Source organism: Mus caroli, chromosome 3 (assembly GCF_900094665.2).
Source record: "Mus caroli chromosome 3, CAROLI_EIJ_v1.1, whole genome shotgun sequence".
Lineage (NCBI taxonomy): Eukaryota > Metazoa > Chordata > Mammalia > Rodentia > Muridae > Mus > Mus caroli.
Genome location: NC_034572.1, coordinates 147,228,916 through 147,249,684, shown reverse-complemented (window position 1 = coordinate 147,249,684; position 20,769 = coordinate 147,228,916). Strand labels below are relative to the sequence as shown.

At 42.0% G+C, this 20,769-nt stretch overlaps 1 protein-coding gene across 5 annotated transcripts in view; it reads right to left on the bottom strand.

The window, feature by feature from the left end:
* Slc44a5 (solute carrier family 44 member 5) overlaps nt 1-20,769 on the bottom strand; it is a 295,928-nt gene that overhangs the window by 12,889 nt on the left and 262,270 nt on the right. For 3 of the 5 annotated variants that reach the window (XM_029474880.1, XM_029474881.1, XM_029474882.1), the window contains 9 exons: nt 18,402-18,527; nt 17,265-17,325; nt 14,344-14,467; nt 13,965-14,048; nt 9,926-10,038; nt 6,626-6,757; nt 4,023-4,122; nt 1,456-1,548; nt 156-243 (listed from right to left, as the gene is read on the bottom strand). In XM_029474880.1, coding sequence (XP_029330740.1) covers nt 156-243; nt 1,456-1,548; nt 4,023-4,122; nt 6,626-6,757; nt 9,926-10,038; nt 13,965-14,048; nt 14,344-14,467; nt 17,265-17,325; nt 18,402-18,527 — 921 coding nt within the window. Of the gene's footprint in view, nt 1-155; nt 244-1,455; nt 1,549-4,022; nt 4,123-6,625; nt 6,758-9,925; nt 10,039-13,964; nt 14,049-14,343; nt 14,468-17,264; nt 17,326-18,399; nt 18,528-20,769 lie in introns of all 5 variants that reach the window. The other 2 variants (XM_029474884.1, XM_029474883.1) reach the window with 1 other exon arrangement.

The window sequence follows — 20,769 nt, the reverse complement described above, 5'->3', positions numbered from 1 at the left end:
AGACAGCTATATTTGGGTCCTTTCAGCAAAATCTTGCTAGTGTATGCAATGGTGTCTGCGTTTAGAAGCTGATTATGAATACCCCCTTTCTTTCTGCATCTTTCTCCTGTATCAGCTTCATGATAAGCTAGCTATTCCAGGATTCTATTACTCACCTCTGGGTCACAAGTTTCATCTTCATACATACACTGCCCCGCTGGGACCATAACTTTGAATATTGGTACCCCTGACGTAGCCAAGAAACTGAACAAACGATTAAGGATAAACTATTTACCACTAAATTGAAAATAAACAGACAAGAAAGGGATAAAAATAATCCACAGCCTGTGGAGAAATGAGCTTTAAAATTCTTTTCTTCCTACTCTCTTAAGAATTACCCTCCTAGGAGACTGATATCATAGGCCAGCTGCACTGAGCAGGCCCTGAGTTATATAAAACTAAAAAGAGTTAAAATAGTTACACAGGGTTATAAGGTTACACAGAGCTATAGAATTGTAGAGTTATATAGTTCCACAGAGTTATAGACTTAAGTAAAGTTATATAGTTATATAGAGGTATATAGTTACATAGTCATGTAGTTATATAGAGTTATATGTATAATATATGTATACACAGTACACAGAGCTATATACTTATAAAGCTTATACTTTAACCATATACTTATATAGTTACACAGTTATATAGTTACACAGTTATATAGTTACACAGTTATATACTTATATAGAGTATGGAGTTATATAGTTATATATAGTTATACATAGTTATACAGTTATAAATAGTTATATGAAGTTATATAGTTTATAGAGCTATATAGTTACACAGAATTATAGAGATATAGTTATGTAGAGGTATACAAGATACTTCTTAGCTTATTGCCAAGATGATGATCCATCAGAATAGAACAGATCTCTGTGACCTCGTCAGAGGGACAATAAATTTTATTGACAGTTCAGAAGGGATGAAACATAATCTAGTTACTTCTTTAGATTGTTTCTCATCTTTATAAGAATGAAAATCCCTAAGATGAGCATCTGGTCCTGAGCAGCAAGGTGGACTCGAGGGATACAGAAGTCAGTTATAGAGGGAGGGGAGGAGGGGGAGGGAAGGAAAATGGGAGGGGGAGGGGAGGGAAGTGAAGATGGGAGGGGGAGGGGAGGGAAGTGGAAAGGGGAAGGGGAGGGGAGGGAAGTGGAAAGGGGAGGGAAGTGGAAGGAGACACATATGAGCAAAGTCCAATCATATATGTGAATGTGTATGTATGTATGCATTGGTGCGTGCATGCCTGTGTATGTGTGTGTGTATGTGTGTGCATGTATGCATGTGTGTGCATGTATGCATGTATGTGTATGTATGCATATGTGTGCATGTGCTTATATATGGATGTATGTCATAATGAAATCTATCTTGTACACCAACTTAAAATGATAATAAGAGAAGTCCATTGCCAAAGGATACACGGCTGTCACAGCCCAGTAGGAAATGCAGATTGATAGCAAGACGAAGGTTAAAACTGGGTAGATTAACGCACTGGGAAGGTAGCTAATGGCTCTGAAATGAAGCAAATAGTCGATGTTGGAAAGGAATCTGGGCCAGGTCTGCACTTTCTTGACAATTAAATGTTTATCCGTTAAGAAGCAAAAGCAAGCCTTAGGTTGGCTTCTGGTGATAGCAGTAATAGACGATGTTAATTTTCTCCAATTGCTATGGTTGCAGGTTCTGAGCTGGCTTTGACATTCAAACATGAATTCTCTCATTGTAAGGTAAAGTGGGTGCCTTCCAGTGCCATGCGTGCCTTCTGCACAGGATTCCTTATTTCCCTTCCCCCTTTGACTGACCGAAGGTTTTGACAGACAGACCACAGTTCTGTAATTTCTTCCTCTGCTTAGTTTCTTAGCTTCCCAAAGCGAGAGAAGACCTGGTGGCCCTTCTGTTAAAGTGTAAGATTCCTTTCCTGATTCAGGAAAACCTTCTGTACTTCAGTCAAAACATAGGACCAGCCTCTGCTGCAGACACTGAGTGTGGGGCTACTTTTCCACAGTGTGGTTCACTCTGTCTTAACAAAGGACCAGCTAGGTCTTCCCCCTCTGTCCTTGGGCTTCCCACACCCACTCCTCCTGGGGAGGAGAGGCTTGGGTTATGTGATTACTTCTGCCACTTTTACTTTTCACAAACCCTTTGAAGCGACACTTTCCTCCTTTTTCTTTCCCCTCTAGGACATTTCCCCCAAGGGACAGTTTGTAAAGTGGCCCTAGCTAGCTGTCACTGGCAGCTCTTAAGTGGTTGCTTCATCAGTGTCTCCAGATCAAACACACACTCATTTGATATTGCCAAGGAGAAATACTAAGGGCATCTGCACATCAAACGCACCAGCACATGTGCCCATGCTGGCTTCCTCACTGTACAGTGCCTCTGTCCTTTCCTATGCGCTCTGAATTTAAGCTGCCAAGAGTCCAAAAGCTTACTCTGAACTCTGACCCACTTATTCCAGATCTTACACCCCCCCCTCCAATCTATTAGCCCGTCACAGTGATACTGGTCCTTTAATCTTTAAACACACACAGACACTTAAGGTTGTAAGGCGTGAGTTGAGTTATAGTAAACTACGCAATAACATATTATTTAAGAAATAAATCCAGAAAATCAGTAGTTTCAGGGGATAATGATAGGGCCTCATTTATTCTAAGGGGGGGGGGGTGTTAACCAACAGCTTGTCAGCTGTTTAAACCAGTGGCACTCTTATTATAATATGGCAATTTTGTTAAAAATAGTCCTTAAATACAATTAAAACATTTGGTTCTTGGTAGTTAACAACTGTTTCCACTGTTCCATGAAGAGGGTCTGTTGGCTTCCCAGGGGTGTTTTCTCTGCTCTTCATTCAAACACAGCCTGCACAGGTTACTCTTAAGTGACCTATTGGAATAGTTTTCAAAGTATAGGTATTATTGAATTTTAGAAAAGACGGTTTCTTTCGTAACATTTTAGAGTGAGAGTGGCCCTGGGTGTTAAGTGTGTCTGAATAGTGTGTTTTACATACAGAATGTATAGCCAGGCCCTCAAGCACCAGCACTCTGTCCGTTAGAAAAGCAGATCCTGCGCACACAATGGGTAGCACACAGTTAATATTCTGGAATTACGGTGATTCCTCTCAATCAGTAATATTAACACGTGAGCCACCTGAGAAAAATGTAACCTACAGTACAGCCAACTCCATATGGTCCTTCATTCCTTACATTCTGCAAACATACACATGTTGAAATGTGTGCACACAGTCCATTCAGAGTCTATCTATGTGTTCAAATGTTTGTCTACACAGACTACACAGAGTCTATCTTAGCTGGCACTGTGGTCTGAGAAACAGAAAGGACTTGTTAGGGGTGACTTGACCTGTCTTGTAAGTGCTCAACTGTTCTTAGTGGACTTCAATTTCTTCCTTAAAAAGTCCTGGTGTTGTGGGGGCTGCAGGAAACAGTTCACTTGGTGAAGGGATTGCTGTGCAGCACAAAGACCTGAGTTAGATCCCAGCACCCACTTACAAAGCTGGCCTGTGGCACGCACCTGTAGCCTAGGACTGAGGATCCAGGAGCTCTCTAGCTGGGAAGTCTACGGAAACAGTGAAGTGCACACCCAGGGAGATATTCTGTCTCCAAAGCTAAAGTGGATAGCCATGAAGTAAGACATCCAATGTCAACTTCTAGCCTCTGTGCTCATGTGCACACATATATCCACACACACACACATGTGTACTTGTACACATACACAGGCACACACACATGCACACATATCAACACATATACACATGCATGCACACTTGCATATGTACTCATGTGCACACACATGTACATGCACACATGCTCATACACACACACACCTGACATCTGCTTTGAGCACACAAACACATACACCTGACATCTGCTATGAGTACACACACACACCTGGCATCTGCTATGAGCACACACGCATACAACTCGCACACACTCACGCATGCATGCCTGACATCCGTTGTGAGCACTGGAACCCCTTACTTGCTTCCTTCCTGCAGCAGGATGATGGCCACTCGGATCCGAGTCCTGAGGAAGATCAGGACGATGATGATGATGATTTCAATGGCAGACAAGATGAGCACTAAACGAGGAAAGACATTAGTCAGCCACAGAAGCGAACGTCTTCTGCAAAACCAGGACTGAGTTTATCAGCTCATGTCTGCTAGTTCTGACACTACATAATTTAAACAGTGCCCCCTCCCTCCCATGCCAGTCTTAGAAGCTCACTTTCAACCCCTCTAAGAAGTCCTAAAGACACAGAGCAGCGCTCTTGTTGGATTTTGAGTCACCCTGTGAACCAGCTCCATTTCACCCATGGAAACATTTCTCAGGAGTCACAGACCTGGGAAAAGAATGGAAGGAAGAAAGGAAGGCCTCCCTTGGCACTAAGAAAGAAACTATCAGAGAAGAGAGCTCTTAAGGTGACACCCTATCATGAAGGCGTAAATCCATGGGGACATGGGCAGTAACATCTTAGAATCAGACTGAGGGCCATAGCTCAGTTGGTAGAGTGTTTGGCTAGCATGACTCACACTCCAGATTTGATCTCTAGCACTGGGTAAAGTGGGGATAGGCCACCAGAACTCGAGAAGCAGAGGTAGAGGATTAAAAAGTAAGATTTTTCTACAGTTTAGTGTTGGATTGGGATTTATAACCTATACAGGCTGAAAGTGTTTGTTCCTGAAGAAAATGAATCTTGAGGAATAAATGTTCTGTGTAAAGAAGGCTTGCAAAGCAAGAATATGATGGGTCACATATTGTTTTACTATTTGGGGGTTTTCCTGGATACAAGCAAAGGTGAAAAGTCTGAGCCTCTTTCTGCCCCGCCCCCCAGTTGCGTGAACCATAGCAGACCCTTCCGGTGACTGTCTCCTGCACTTTATCTTATCTGGGCGCCAACTCTGTCTTAAAAAATTCCTGAAGCCAAACACTCTTGTTACATCCCCTCTCCCAGCTCTCACACACACCTTTAGCTCACTAATGTTGGTTTTAGAAATCCTTAATTTTCAAAATAACTACTCAGTAACTGTAAGATACTGTGGAGTTTGGGAATGTTGAGAAGTAGAAAGTTTGGGATCCTAAGATGGAGAAAATGTGGTCTGCTAGCAACAGACCCGGAAGGTAGGAAACAACTCCTGGGGAAGCGATAAGCCCAACCTTGAAGGGTCTCTTCCTGAACCCAATTGCTAGACAGCTGAGCTATCTCATCGATGCAGGCTCCCTGCCTCCCCCAGCTGCTCTACCACCATGATTCAGGGTTTACAGGATGCTCCGGGGACCATGTCAGTAGATATCAGTTAGCTCCAAGATTCCAAGTCGTGGTAGGAACTTGACAATGAGTCATTGTGCTTTCTTGCCCTTTTCTAAGCACTGCATTTGTTTTATAGGCATATTTTACTCTCGTAAAACACTTAATCTGAGTCAACACTGTGGACTATAAAAATTGTTTTCCTTGAAAAAAACCTAAGAAAATGAAATATATCAAAATGAGTCTTTATTCTAAAATTGCATTGTCAAAGAATGTTGTATATTAGACCTACACATTTACAATGGCATGAAAATTGCTACATTAGAGAAATTGGATTGTCCTTTGAATAGATACACTCTGTTCTCTAAGGGCACAAAACAGAAACATATTTAATATAACTAACCAAATAGGAGACTCGGGCCTGGAGTTGGGGGGACTTACGAATTGTAAAAGTAAGAACAGACCCATTGCTTGTCACAATCTAGGGCTGATAAAATCATTATTTTTAGACTTGTTACTCCACTTGCTTCAGAGTTTTCCTGGAACGATATACCTTACAAGATGGAAGAATGTGGTGGAGACACGTGTACTGTGGAGCTTATTACATTCGACATGGGAACAGGGAAGATAGCCCCTTGGTTAAAATGCTTCATCCTGTAACCTTGCTCCCATTTGCTCTGACTCAGGGCAGTGGCATTGCAGATAAACCCTGGTCCCAGGGAGAGTATGATAGTGGTGTCACTCTGGGGACAGATTCTCACCTGCCCTTGAATGCCCAGGGTTTCCTGGATGAAGAGGCAAAACTAGGTTTGAACTGTATGGAGATGGTGCCATGCCAGGAATAACTGTGCCAGCAGACAGTACCTACATGCCTCTTCCTGTACTACACTCCTTACTGAGTTCTTTTGACACACAAGGTATGTGTGATATGAATGATAATAAGGGAAATCTTAAAAACAAAACTCAAGACAAAAATAAGCCATTTACTTCTTTCATAGATTGGCACCCATAAATCCCCACAATCAAACCATTTTAAATCAATGGCCACTGGCCTGGGATTCTTCTAACAGTGCTCCCTTAGATGACACGATACAATCATAGCAACTTTCCCGTTCACTAAAAACAAAACAAGTTCTAAACTTGAATGCATCTATTAATGCACTCTGCAGATCAATTGTCCTTCCACAAGACAAATAAACCAATAGGTAACAAAGCTCAAAGGCATTGACGCCATCGCTGAGGGATCCCAGGACACATCAAATTCGAGCTTCCTCTTGGACGAACAAGGTTCCCCATTGTCATCATTTTAACAAGAGTGGCTCTTAAACCTACTCACTCATTGAAAACCAGGTCTCCTTCAAGTGAAAGAACATGTTTACTCTCCTCTGAATCCCGAAGCCATACATCCAGAATGTTGACTGTGGCCTCTGCTGAATGCTGCTGTACTCCAGAAAACAGTACCATATTCCTTGAAAGGAAGAGGAAAGACCAATATACAACGTTATTCTCTCAAGTAGAAGCTACATGCTTTTCAAGTATGCCTACATAAAAGTGACTGGCATGGCTGTGCCTACAGAGTTAGAATCATGTCTGTCTGCAATAGCGTTACTAGGCTACTCTGACTGACAAATGCTCTCTGGATTTATTTGGCTTTCAAGGTGCTTATCGCAACTTTAACATCCACCAAGAGGACTATTCTAATATGCTATAGTACATCTCTCCCCAAGAAAATGTACTGATATCCTCTAATTTAGACCCAGTACCACTTTATTATTTATTGGTTTATTTATCTTGTATAAGGAAGCCAGATCTTGAGTATATTAATAGGTGCATTCAAGTAGGATTGGTTTTGTTTTGAATTGGGCTGGTCCTTCTCCTAATAGTTTTTATTTTAAATTCCATTTTCTTTGATATTATTATAGCTACTATAGATCTCTTTTCATAACTGCTAGTTTTAAAATCATTGTTTCGCTTTTAACTGTCGTGTTTCCTTGCACCTTCTGTGAAGTTTGTAAATAGCATACAGTTCTAACTCCCATGTACACATTTTAATCTGGCTTGACAATTTTCCTTCTGTTTTTATTTACACGTGTTCTTTTCCTTGTACTTCACTGCCATCCACTCCGTTTTTATAATCTCTCTTGGAAATTTACCCTGTGCTGGGCAGTCAGGCTCAGAGTGATATTTAACGGGAAAACACAAGGGCCTTTTGGTTGCCCAGCAACCATGCCCTTTCTCTCATTTGTCCAATATCTTAGCTACGTGTGTTTTATCTTAGAAATTGGGCAATGTTATTATCTTATAGGACCTAAGTTCACTTCTCCACTGTTTCCCAAATCATCCTCTTGGCTCAGTCTTCTTCCCCAGTCTCATTCACTGCGTAGAATCGCTTCCCTTTGCTCTGTCTATCCAAGGCATTGGGAAACACATCTGGTTATGCACATGGCCCTCTCTACCACTCTCTGACACAAGGACTATTTCAGTAGCACACACACCCCCCCCAACCTGGTCTCATTGTCTAATTCAGCATTTATTCTAACAGTTTTTTTTGTTTGGGAGGACTCCATTTGGTTCGTCTTCACACACATACAGACATCGCTGCTGTGGTCTTTGCTGTGGTTTCATCCCTCACTCATTAAATGTTTTATATGTATTATATACTTCACATTTTTTTCTGCTGCTGGATTTACTGCACCTACCAGTCTAGCACTAACAGCTCCTGTGTATACCCATATCTGATTCCTTCCTGCCTGTGCTGTTTATACATCTCATACTTTGTCAATTGTTAGCTGAGGGCACTTTTATAAACTGATGGTGATGTCATCTAAAAGGGATCAGAGTAAATGCCAAACACAACATCTGGGTCTCTTTCAGGGTCCTAGGGTGACCATAGGAGGGCCATGAGACTCCAGTCTGTTCATCTTGGTGAATCTTCTCTCTCTCTCTCTCTCTCTCTCTNTCTCTCTCTCTCTCTCTCTCTCTCTCTCTCTCTCTCACACACACACACACACACACACACACACACACAGAGTTTAGCTTTTTAAATCTATTTGCTATGACACATCCACATTGTTTTTACGCTTTAGTAAAATTTGGTACTATCACTAAGATTGCTTAGTTGTCTATGATAGTAGATAACCAGTTATCCAAGACAGTCACAGAGGCCAGTCACATCCAGTCTCACTTGCTTACTGTTCACAACCTAATTGGACATTTCCTCTCTGTGAATAGCTTCAAGCTTTCAAGCATAATTGCCATGCCATGAGTTGTTGGGCTAGCACTGCCTAGGGAGTCAATAGGTAGCTGAGCCCAGTGGTTCTGTTGGCACTTTGCATCTATTGCCCATTCACAGTGTCAAGGTTGGTGCACAATCCCAGACTCCTGCTGCTCGAATCAAGTCAGTGACATCAATGGTGGACTTTACTCCACTTCTGCCTTGATGACAACCAAAGAGGGACTGGAGCACACATCTAGAGTCTCCAGGGGCACATCCAGGTAGGAACACATGAGGAGACGAGGGCATAGAAGCTCCCAGGCTTCTCCATCAGTGCGGCCCTGGCTTTGTCTGGCTGTGCATGAGGAAGCACAGAGGCACAGTGGAGCAAATAGAGATGCCCAGGGAGAGCCTCACTGTTTACTAGACGGTCTTTGAGGGTAACGACAGTAACCAGTACTGACCATTTACCATGTCTGGACTCTTCTGACAGCCTGTGATCATTATTTAATCCTTTCTATCTTCTGAGATGGAGAGTCCATCATTGGAGTGATGATACAGATATAGGAGCTAGGTCTTGTCATCTTCAGAAAAGTTTCCATAGTTACTCAGTTATACAGCACAAAGCCGGGCTATAGTTGAGGCTAGGTACTGAACATGAACCTGCCCACACCCTTGCTATAAAATGTGTAAACCTCTTCAAGGAACAGAAATAAGCGGTGGTTATTTTTGGTGTCTACTATTATAAAAACTGTGTGGCTAATCTGAATCCTGTTGTGGGGAAATCATTCTTTGAATATAAATTGCTTTATATTGTCCCATATGCTGCTTAGAAGGCCAAAAGCAAATGTCTATAATGTTATACCACCCAGAGCGAGCACTTGAATTTCTTTTTTTAGTGTTCACATCAGGCCTGAGATGCACAGCTCTGGGGAGATTGAATTGAATTGAATCCTTCATCCAGTGAGTATGATTTAGTGTGCTTGCCTAGAGGGCCATGCCTCAATATGGAGAGTGACTACTATGAAGTCCTGATTAAAAGTACTGCCACAGCTGATAAAAAAAAATAGATCAAGCTATGCAGCTGTGCAGACCTGGGTGCTATCAATAGATCAGTTATGGGGGAAGGTTAACTGTTTGAAATGTTTTCATTCATCTAAAATGACGTTTACTGCCCCTCCCAATTCCCGTAAGACCTGAGTCCAAAGACTGCTAAGGAAAGGAGTAGATTTTTCTTATGGAGTTGTTTTCAAGACAATGGCAAAAAGAGTTATGAAGAAAATGTGTGTGAAATTAAATACATTTTGTGAAGTTATGATGCAAACTAATTGAGTCTAAGGCAAGTAAATGCTTTCCAGTAACTGCTGATGACTAGGAAACTTTATTCTGATATTCAGCAACTTTAAGAGGTATGTTACCTACCATATCCTATAATTCCGAGCACACCAAATATGAAGAACCAGAAGAGGAATCCAGCTGTGAACCTCAGGAGTATTAAAAAAGTCCAACTCAGTGCCATGGCAACAGTCAGGCCACTAGAGATAAAACCCACAATAAACAGAGTCAGGTGTGCTGTATGCAACACAACATGAACATCCAGAAGGGAGCTATTTCCGTTGGAAATCACTCTAGAATATTCCATTTTACTGGCTGTACAAATACGGCTCTAAGAAGTACAAACAATGGTTTTCATTAAGGATTTCATATGAAAGAGGGAAGCTGAGGCCCAGTCAGGACTTTCCACTCAGGACATCCTGTGTGTCTCCAGAATCCAGAGTACTGTTCCCCTGCTCAAGGAAGTGAGCAGTTCCCAGCTTACAACTTTCCCTGTAGGCACACTTTCCACATTGTCCTTCTTCCTTTACACCCTTCCACTTGGTGGTAAACTATAAAATAAGTCCATGGTGAAACTGTGGTATTCTGGTGAGTAAGGGAGACATGCCAGGACATAGTTGTTTGGAAGTAATAGAACAGACTTCCGGTAGGAAACGAGAATCAGGACTGTCCACACTTGCTGGACTTGTGACTTTGTAGTTAGTGACTGCCATGTGTAGAGTATCTTGAACAGTATGAGATCTCTGATGCCATCCAACATCTGTTTAGGGTCCCGAGGGATCTGGGGACAGGACCTGCAGGCAAGATTGGTCTCCTGGCTTTGTGGTTTTTCAAGCACAGAAAGCATGAATATTTCCCATCTGCTTTACTTCCCTCCAGAAGCCTGACTGAGATACTGAAGTACTGGGTCCATGCCCCAATCCCCACCCCTTCCAGGGTAAGGTCAGAATGGAGTCTTCTGGCACAATCTCCTCAAAGAGAATTCATTAATACCTGAAACATGACCAACTCTCCTACCAACTACTCACATCCTTGGTGAAATCTACAAGATGCCAAACAGTATCAGACAAAGCCTGGTGTCTTTATGTAAGGCAGTCTCAAAAGCCATCTTCTAAGAGACCCATCATAACATTTTACTCACAATACAGTGCTAAATTAACTAAATTTGTGGTGGTTAAAGACATGCTATCTTGCTTGTTCCACTCTTAATTCTGTAACTGTCTCTGAACTCACATTTCTACATATCTACTATGTTTTAAGAACTATGCTAGGAGGCTAACACTAGGAAGGTAAAGATAAAACTGAGTTAGGAAGATGGAGATGAGTTAGTCTCAGTCATCATCCTAAGGAGTTGATAGTTTAGCTGGGTGTGGTAGTCCATGCCACTAATCCCAGCACTTGTGAGGTAGAAGAGGAGTCCAAGGCTAACTTTGGCTATAGGAGACACACTTTTAAATAGCAAAAAGAAAAATAAACCTGTCAGTTTATCAGAGGAAAGAACTGGTTAAATAAAATGGAGAATGAATGATGTTATATAGAAGATAAATAGTTATGTGCATATAGAGGTATGCACATATACACAGTAGATATTAGAAAAATGGAAATAATAGAAGTTTCATAAGTGTCACTAAACTGGTTTCAAAGGATGAGGTGCAAGAGTTGGAGACATAGATATGTGGAAGGATGCCTGCCTGGCATGTACAAAGCCACGAGCTCAGCACTTAACAAAATTAAAAGGGCCACGTGGCATGACCCTGGACTCCGAGAAGGGTTCAGAAAAATAGGAAAAGTCATACAACTCAGACATGGGATTTCACAGTTGAGGGGTGGCAGGCTGTCTGGTACATTTACACTATATAACTGAGTGCCTCATGCCTGTAATCCCAGTGCTCAGAAGGCTGAAACTGGGGGATAGAGTTCAAGGTTATCCCCCATGGCGACAAAGGAGCAGCAAGAGTGCTCTAACCACTGTGGCATCCCTCTGCCTGCTAAGAACCTGTCTGTGAAATACAGGCAATGTGCGGAGCTATGTAAGAAAGAGATGAGGTATACTTCAGAAGCTGCCCTGATGTGGTTTGAAGCACCTGGCAGTCACCAAGCAAGCATTAGCATTTTCTCTAGTCACTAGGGAAACTTAGGCACTTCTCAGCTCAGAGAAGTGGTACAGAGGCAGAGAGCACAGGCTGGGGCATGCCAGACAACACTTGCCTTGGTCAGGAAAGCAACCCCATGCTTTTTAAAAATTCACTCATTAATTTGTATATTCACTTGACATCCTGATTGCAGCCCTCCCTCTCCTCCCAGTCCCCCCCAAAGCCCCTCTTCTCATGCCCCCCTTTCCTCTGAGAAGGAGGAGGGCTATCTGTGTATCAACCCACCCTGGCATGTCAAGTCACTCCAGGACATCCTCTCCCACTGAGGCCAGATGAAGTGGGCCAGTTGGGGAATGGGGTCCTCAGGCATGAACAGTCCCTACTCCAGTTGTTAGGGAACACGCATGAAGACCAAGATGCACATCTGCTACATATGTGGGGGAACGGGCTAGATACAGCCCATGCTTGCCCTTTGGTTGGTGGTTCAGACTCTGGGAGCCCCCAAGGGTGCAGTTTAGTTGACTTTTTTGGTCTTCTTGTGGAGTCCTTATCCCTCTTCAGGTCCCTCAGTCTTTCCCCTGACTCTTCCACAAGACTCCTTGAGTGCTGTCTAATGTTTGGCTGTGGGTCTCTGCATTTGTTTCAGTCAGATGCTAAGTGGAGCCTCTCAGAGAACAGTCAGCTATACCACTCCTAGGCATATATCTAAAAGATGTTCCACCACACCACAAGGACACTTGCTCAACTATGTTCATAGCAGCTTTATTCATAATAGTCGGAAACTGGAAACAACCTACGTGTCCTTCCACTGAAGAATGGAAAAAGAAGATGCAGTTCATTTATACAACACTACTCAGCTATTAAAAACAAGGACATCACTAATTTTTGCAGACAAATGGATGCAACTTGAAAATATCACCCTGAGCGAGGTAACTCAGACCCAAAATGACATGCATGGTATGTACTCACTGATAAGTGGATATTAGCAAAAAATACAAGGTAATCACACTACAAACTGAAAGAAGCCAAATAAAAAGGAGAGCCCAAAGGAGGATGCTTGAATGTCACTCAGAAGGGGAAGCAAAATAGACATCAGAGGTGGATGAAGGAAGGAAGAAAGGGTGAGAGAGGGGATCAGGCATAGGGAGGGTGTGAGAGAGAGACCAGAAATCAATGGTGGAAGGAGGTGAGGAGAGGCATCTCTAGGATGTGCGAGAGACCTGGGACAGGGGAGGCTCCAGGGAGACTATGGGGGTGATACTAGCTGAGTCTCCTAGCATTAGGGATATGTAACCTGAAGTAACCAACTCCTATAGCCAGGCAGGGTGCCCTAGTGGAAGGATAAGGACACTAAGCCACCCACAAAACCTATGACCCACAATTTATCCTGCATACAAAGATGTGCAGGGACAAACATGGAGCAGAGTCTGTGGGAATGGCCAACCAATGACTGACCCAACATGAGACCCATCTCATGGGCAAGCACCAGTTCCTGACACTGTTAATGATATTCTGTTATGCTTGCAGACAGGAGCCCAGCAACCCCATTTTTCAACTTTCCAAAATACAAACCTTATGTCTGGAAATCTAAATCTCCACCTTCAAGTGTGTCTTAAGTTTCTCAGAACTAGAACAGACTTTAATGGTAATGATTATCATGTGTAAAGAATACGGTAAAAATTGCAAATGATCCTTTGGGGTCAAGGGAGAGATACAGGAGGAAAAATAGCAGGGAAGTCAAACTATGCCCACCCTCTGTGACATATGAAAAGCAGAACACAGGACCCCAGACCCTGTGGCAGGCACTTGGTACATGTACCCATTCTGCTAGTTCTAATTAATATATAAACCTGAACCTTACAGTCTTATGGGCATATTTTTAAACATGTTTGCCCTGTCCTTAAAATCAAATGTGAAAAAGAAAATGATCCTAAGGGCTGAGTCCACTTTTCAGCCTTTAGAAAGTAATTTAAAGAGTCTACAAAGGTCCTCAGGAAGGGTCCTTCGGAGAAGAAACACAGGGTCTCACTCACATGAGAATCCACTTCCACGAGGTAGAATAGTCTTCAAGCAGCTTCAGCCCGATCGTCCTGGCATTGATCACATCACTAATGCCTCTGAGTTCAATGAAGGAAAAGTTTAGTTTTGATTAATTATTACTTTCTGTTAATATTGGGGGGGGGGAGTTCTTATAATAAAAGAGACTCTGCAAGATTCTTTCGAAGGCATGGTCTTAGACAGCATCTGCCACAGTGACCCTTTTACTAGCTGCAGCAATCTACTGACTATCACTTCAGGATGCCTCAAGGGTGACTGATAGGTTCACCATAGCACATAAGTACTAAAGTGACACTTTAACATTTGGTATCATAATAGGATGCATCAAAACTGGAAACAGAAATGCAGACATACTTCGCAGCCTCCCTGAGTTCTACCATAGTCCTGGTCTGCCCGCTTCCATCTTCAAACTTCATCCTACTTCCTAACGTCCAGGTGCCATTGATGGCTGAAAGGTCAGGTATACATCTCTGCAGAACTGTGAAAGAGAATAAGAAACACAGTAAACTCGTTTGCTTACTAGTCTCTTCTTTTAAAAACTGTCTGTGATCTACAGCCAAGTTCTTGCTGGGTGTGAAATGTGCCCAGGAGAGACAGCCAACTGTCCTTTATTGACACCTCCAGGATTTTCTGCTGGTTGTGAAATGGAAACACAAACAGCTACTGGAAGCCACATTCCAACCTGCTCGTTCTCTTACACACAAAGATTTGTTAAATGTACAGGTAAGATGCATAGGCTAAGAGACATTGGCTCATGCCATATATGCTGAACACATTTTAATAGAAAAGTTACAGCTGTTGGTATGACAGAGAGGAGTTTAGGACCGTTGCTTTAATGGGTCTTCAGTAGGGCTGGGGATGCAGCTTAGTAGGTTTAGAGTACCCGTGTGAGGCCCTGCGTTCGGTCCTGAACACTGAGTGATGTGGTAGCACACACCTGTGTTCCCAGTACTTGGGAAGTGGAGGCAGGAAGATCAGAAATTCATGGACACTCTTGACTATCCAATGAACCCTAGATCAGCCTGAGATATACGGGAGTCTGTTTTAACAACAGTTTTCAGTACTCCTCAATGAAACTGTGGAAACTAGAGATCAGTAAAGGATCTCTGGAGAAGCAAGATCCAGCTCAAATTTCAAGCACCTATGAAGACTGGACTGCCATTGATGAATTCTTAATGACTTGCCTTCTTGCCGGAGATATTATCTACATGTTGTTGAAGGACAGAAACTGTCGATGGGGGTGGGGGTGGGGGGTGTCATACTGTTTTAGAGTTCTGAGAAAAGTTAAATCATTGCTGAGTCACCTATGGTCTTATTTTAATTAAATGGAATCCTGGCCTCTATAAATATGTTTCTTTTAATTGTTTGTTGCAGTGCTGGATAGCAAATGTATTTTAAAATATTAGAGCTTGGATTTCAAGTGAAGAGATGAGAGAATTCAGAAGTGGATAGATAAATTTTCATATTTTTTTTTCTTGTAAGTAGCGTCACTAGTTTACATGTGGAGCTTGAACCTAAAATACTGAAGCATTGGATGCAGGGAATGAACATCTTATGAAGCCCTTCCCAGGTTGCCTTGTCTTGCCCGTCCATCTCAAAGCCTAATGACATAGATGCTTTCTTTTATAATCCCCCTGTGTTTCTCCTGCTCTTTCCTTCCCCTCTGGGACAGATCCAAGATGGCAGCCTCTGCAGTCCCTCTCTGCTCACCCTCAGTCACCAGATCCTCGCTTCCCCCTCTTCCCAGATGAGCTCACCCTACTAATTCCCTAGTGGGGTTCTTGGCACACAGTAGGGCTCAGGATATTTCTTCTCTCCCATTTTTCTGGTCTTTTTAATCCTATATTTGCCATAAGTTTAAGTTCCCGCCTAGAAGGCCCCTTGGCCATCTTTCACATAGTATTTGGCGGTCACTTCCCATCTGCTAGCACTCATTAATTAATAGGCTCAGAGTAAAGTTAGACAGTAGAGAAAATATGAAGGAACATTACAAAATGACACCCTGACCAGGCACCCACAATGAACTGTGTGGTCTTACTGATCATTTTCCTGCCTTTCTCTCTTCTGTATCTTGCCCTTTTTGGATATCAAAATGATGAAGGAAATAGAATTCCCTTTTCGTCTCCCTCTCACATAGCCTTACTTTGTCTGCTTTAATAAACAGTTTAAGGACTCTGTGATATTAGTTGCACGTTGTGTCACTTCCTGCTATACCTGATCCTCTGTTAAGAACACAAGCTGATTGTCAGGTTGGCCTTAATGTCTCTTTCATTCTTTCATGAGACTCTGGGAGATTATGGGCTAGTTGTTCATCTTACATCCGCAATGTATATTTTAAAATGTGGTTTAACCAAAATATAATTGTGAGGACAGTTGTTTCACACTTTCCCATAAAAAGTCTCAATGCCGTTCTTGACCACACACAGCGTTAGGTCTTGCTGGTGATTGCTGGTTCTCACGTGGACCAGTACCTCTGCTTCAGGGTCTATAATGGACCAGGAAAGATGAAGGGGACCTCAGCATAAGGATTTTGTGGCAGCTAACTCAACATTCTTGACTTTCTACTTAGACTGGTGCCTATTACTTTTCTCCTGTTTTAGAAGAACTTGTGGGAAAATTGGGGAATAGAAAAACAGGAAAAAGAGAGAAAATAACCGGGTTTGCCCTCCTCCGACTTCCTCTGGCAAACAACTTAATATTTTTGGTAGATTTCTTTGTGACCGTTTTCCTTAAATGATTTCTGGGATTCACTTTAGTGTCTATGTACTTGCCACCATAATGTCTACAACAGCTTGCATTTTGCTGAATGCCTTACACACCCACACATTATTTCTTAGCTCTAAGATATTTCCTCTCAAAACACACTCTGTGATGTCCGTGTTCTCGTGCCCGTGGAGATTGTAACTTTTCATTTCCCTCTGGCCTCCACCATCTATGCTTTCTGTGTTCTGTATGAATTAATTGCTCTGCCTTACTTCGGATGAACCCTGTGTTAGGAATTTTTATGCAAGTGCTGGTAGGGACACATATAGTCACACTGTGTGGCTTCTGAAAACCAACCCTACCACTATCCAATGTGCTTATGTAGGGAAATCTCAGGTCTCATAGAGCTCTGTTGGAATGGGGACAGGAATGTCCAGAGACAGCCCTCCTGACTGACTCTGGGCTCTCAAAACAGGGACAGAGTCATTCACATTTTATCAACTGTGAAATTAGGAAGTTAAACCATATTTTTGTAGATTCTATGTTTTAAAGATGAAATAATTAGCACTTACAAGGTCTGCTTGGGTACACTGCTACGGGACAGTCGCCACTGATCAGAAGATCTCTGAGGGTCTGAAAGGGAAGGTAGGTTATATTAGCATTTCAAAGCCAGCAATGACTGCATTCACTCCCAATATCAGAATTTCAAGCTTCAAGTCTTAACTCTGCATCTCATTTCCCCAAATCATATCCCCACTGCCAGTGGCTGTAAGATTATCACATAAAATTCCTTGTTTAAAAAAAAATATGCCTGTAAATGCTCTAAATGAACCAACAGAGATTCAAAAACAAAAACAAAGCAAAAAACAAAAGAAGATCTTATAAAAGCAAGACATACCTGTGAAGATATCTTAGTCATAGTCTGAATCTCTGACCCTTAATTTTTTTTCTGGAAAAATAGCATTTTCTATAATGTAACAACCAATGAATAGTATTTAATATAATAAAGCTTTAGAAATCTCTTGATGTTTAACCTAGGTACGGGTGGACTTAGACATTTTTATTGTACTGTTTTACTCTGTCTCTCTGTCTCTCTGTCTCTGTCTCTGTCTCTCTCGGTATGTGTGTGTGTGCATGCATGTGCGTGTCCGTGTACATCATGCATGCTCAGGAAGGCACACACGTGGAGGTCCCAAACTGCCAGATTCTGTTTTCTCTTCCTATCATGTTGGAGTCAATGTCAGGGATGAAGTTCAGGTGAGGTGCGTAGAGCCCTCATCAGCTAAGCCATATAGCGCTATGCTTTTGTAGTGATGATTCTAGTTGACATAAAACCCTAGCTCTTGTCAGCAGCAAACCCATCCAGATAAAGAAAAATCTCTGTGCCACGCATTAGCTGGAGCTCACTAAGCAGACCTAAGAGTCTTTCCTATCGCACAAGTGTACAAGAGAGTGATATATCACGAACGGTGTGATTCTTTGTCTACACACAGTATATACCATGAATATTCTGTGTTTTGGTGTGTATCCTCACAGTGACACACCATGAGTGTTTTCGAGTGTCCAGGTAAACTTGTGTTTTACTAGAAAGGCACCATTGACACCCATTTTCTAGATCTGGACATTTTTCTAGCAGCAAATTGGGCTGTTCCACGTTAGATCAAAATAGCAGCCAAATTTCTTCCTGGCGTGAACTTGAGTACACACACCTCCACAGGCTTGGCCTTGGCCTTGCAGAACTGTCGATAGTATTCCCAGTAGTTTTTGTCTTCTTTGTTCAAAAACTGCATATCCAAGTAGGTGAGGAATCTCTCTGGGCACCTGGAGACACAGATCTGTAGAGCAGAGAAGCATAAGGAAGAGAGGGAATGGAATAAACCAAGAAGATGTCTACAAGGTTGGATGGGCTTCGGAGCTCCTTACCAGTATGAAGAGGGAAGCATCCATTTCCATCTAAGTGACTTAAATCGTGTTTCTAGTATTATCGTGTGAAATTAAGTTGACTATAGAATGCTACCCTCCTGGACTTCTTGCTTTCTTGGTCTCGCATGAAAACAAGATATTAGCCAGGCAGTGGTGGCACATGCCTTTAATCCCAGCACTTGGGAGGCAGAGGCAGGCGGATTTCTGAGTTCGAGAGTTAGTTTCAGTACATCCAGGGCTATACAGGGAAACCCTGACTCGAAAAACCAAAAAAAAAAAAAAAANAAAAAAAAAAAAAGAAAAAAAAAGAAAAGAAAGGAAAGGAAAGGAAAGGAAAGGAAAGGAAAGGAAAGGAAAGGAAAGGAAAGGAAAGGAAAGGGAAGGAAAGGAAAGGAAAGGAAAGGAAAGGAAAGGAAAGGAAAGGAAAGGAAAGGAAAAAAAAGAAAGGAAAAAAAGGAAAGGAAAAAAAGGAAAGAAGATATTAAACAGTAATGGTATTTTGTGCTTGGGTTTTTAAATCAGCATATATTGCATTAGAGACCATTTTAACATTTTCAACCAAGTGTTTTCATGCTCCCTTTCTACCGCCTCCATCCAGTTGCCCCTACTGCCCACTTCTATCCCCTATTCTCCTTTTTCAGGACCCATGTGTCCTTTTCCCACCTCCTATCCCTCCTCAGGACTTAATACCAACCTGTTGAGGGGAGTGGAATGTTAAGTAAGATGACCCAAACTCAGAAGGCAAAGCAGCATGTTCTCTTTCAGACGCAGATTCTGGCTTGTGATATGCACATATATGTGTGTGTATGTACACACACATACAGGTATAAGTGTGGATAAAGTTTAAAAATTCTAGACCATTTATTTTTTTAACTTGATCAATGCAGATCCGAAAGTAGTTACAAGAAGCAGAAGTCTCCGAGCGCTTGCCACTCTCCGAGCGCTTGCCACTTAGGTTCTCCAGAAAGCAGCGCTTTGCATACACTGTGAGGTAATATGACCACTACCTCACGTGGATTACACTCATTTTACATCCATTCAGTGTGTACCTCTGAGAGACAGTTCTATATGCAAATCTGGTGATTTCTACCATAGGAAAATGATGATTTTTTAAAAAAAATCTCTTTAAAGGTTTTCATTTTTGTTATTTGTGTGTGTGTAGATATGTATGCACATTTATATATATCCAATATGTGTGTTATGCATGCCGGTACCTAAAGACTGTAGAACATTCTCTGGGGTGGGACTTATTGAAGGTTGTGAGTCACGTGACGTGGGTGCCTAGGAAGTGAACCCAGGTCCTCTGTCATGATTTTTTAGTGAGGCATTTCTTGTAATTGCCTGAATTAGTATGTGGCTGAGTCTATGTACATTCTAGGTTGGAATCTTGCTTTGTTTTCTGTACGAACAAAATAGCTTTGAAATATTCTGACAGTTGTTAATGTACATGGGAAATATTCATCCATGTCTCTGAGTTTCCCATAATTCTGAAAACATAATCACAGTTTGTCACCATAAGAAATAAGCCAAATCTAGATAGCTGCCACAATTAATCACCACAGAGCAGTATCAACACTATGTAGACATGGGCAAGAGAGGTTACATATGCAATTACCTTACAGAAATGGAATTGGGGAAAGGTGACCAACCAGGTCACCTGTGCAATTATTTTATAGTAATGGACTTAGGGCATATCAGTGACAAACCAGGTTACTGTGGTCATCCACAGAGCCATGACAAAGTGACAGCAATCCAATGTGTAATTCCATTAGAAAATGGTAGGGACAGGGGAGGTATAGTCTGTTGGTTTTGCTTTTGCTTATGATTTTAAAAAGAAATAAAAGCTCTACCAAACTGAGAGAGCTGCATCAACTTCTGTGTGTCTCCTCATCAGCTCATGGAAATCCGTGACCCAGACTGTCCATCATTCCCTGCCAAGCCTTTAGTAATTGTTCCTTTCAATGTTTTAATACTTTGACAATATCATAATGATATCATACTCCGTTACTTCTCTTTCTCACCTTCTTCCCACCCCTGCTGAACTCTCCTCTTTCTTTCCTTTCTTTCTTTCTTTCTTTCTTTCTTTCTTTCTTTCTTTCTTTCTTTCTTTCTTTCTTTCTTTCTTTCTTTCTTCCTTCCTTCCTTCCTTCCTTC